At 71.3% G+C, this 1033-nt stretch overlaps 1 protein-coding gene across 1 annotated transcript in view; it reads left to right on the top strand.

Moving 5' to 3' along the window:
- Window positions 1–541: 541 nt before the first annotated feature.
- Window positions 542–1033, top strand: part of OTUD1 (OTU deubiquitinase 1) — a 2588-nt gene continuing 2096 nt past the window's right edge. The window contains exon 1 of the mRNA XM_045300224.1: window positions 542–1018. Coding sequence (XP_045156159.1) covers window positions 833–1018 — 186 coding nt within the window. The 5' untranslated portion in view covers window positions 542–832. The remainder of the gene's footprint in view (window positions 1019–1033) is intronic.

The following is a 1033-nucleotide window of genomic DNA, read 5'->3' as shown; positions in this document are numbered from 1 at the left end:
AGAAGGATTTTAAAGGTACTTCTTCGTCCTCCAGACGAAGCCCGGAAGGTTTATACACGGTAACCTTTCAGGACGCTGTAGCTCGCCTTCAGCTGCGCCCATTCCGCCGCTATCGGAGGAGAGCGGGGCAGCGCGGACCCCGGGGCTGAGGTGGAGGAAGCAGTCCGTGGAAAACTTGCAAGTTGGGACCAAGATTCCCACGACCCAGTGGACCAGTCCGCCTCAGCGATCTCCCGCCTGACGGCACGCACGCGCATGCGCGCGCGCTCCCGCTCCTCCGCCCGCGCTCTCCGCGCACCACGCCCGTGACGTACGCCGACGGGGCGGCGGGCGCGGAGCAGAGGGGGCGGGGCGAACGCTTCGGTGAATGGGGCACGGCGCAGAACCGCACATTCCAGGCGACACGTGACCATGCCGCGCGGACTGAGGTAAACAAGCCGCGGCCCCGCCTCCGGGCCCCCTCCGCGCGCCGCGCGACGCGCGGGCGTTCTTCCCGGGGCAGTCCTCGCGTCCGCCGCGGGCCGGAGCCAGGGGAGCGGGCACTGCGTCCCGGGGCTGTGGCCGAGCGCACACGGGGCTGGGCGCGCTTCTCCTCCCTGCCCCCACCGCCCGCTGTGGCGCAGCAGGAATTTGGCGGGGACTCGAGTGCTATTTGCGGTTCTTGACGCCGTGCAGGAGGCTTCTGGTGGCCCTTCGGTCATTTCTATTCTGGGGGCCCTGGGTCACTGCCGTCGGCCGGCAGCCGGCGGCCCCCTCCCCGGAGCCGGGAGGGTGTGTCCCCCGCGCGGGGGCTTGGCGCGCCTATAAGTGGGCTCGAGCGGCGGGCAGGGCCATGCAGCTCTACAGCAGCGTCTGCACCCACTACCCAGCCGGGGCACCGGGACCTACGGCTGCGGCCCCCGCGGCGTCCGCGGCCACCGCCCCCTTCAAAGTATCCCTGCAGCCCCCGGAGCCTGAAACCGGGGAGCGCCAGCCCGCCGGGGCCGCGGAGCCCAGAGAAGCCGCCGCCAAGATGCCCGCCTTCTCCTCCTGC

This window comes from Echinops telfairi, unplaced genomic scaffold, assembly GCF_000313985.2.
Source record: "Echinops telfairi isolate 266 unplaced genomic scaffold, ASM31398v2 ScPeMD7_7461;HRSCAF=8499, whole genome shotgun sequence".
Lineage (NCBI taxonomy): Eukaryota > Metazoa > Chordata > Mammalia > Afrosoricida > Tenrecidae > Echinops > Echinops telfairi.
The sequence above is the reverse complement of the archived record's forward strand: the minus strand, read 5'-3'. Positions and strand labels throughout refer to the sequence as shown.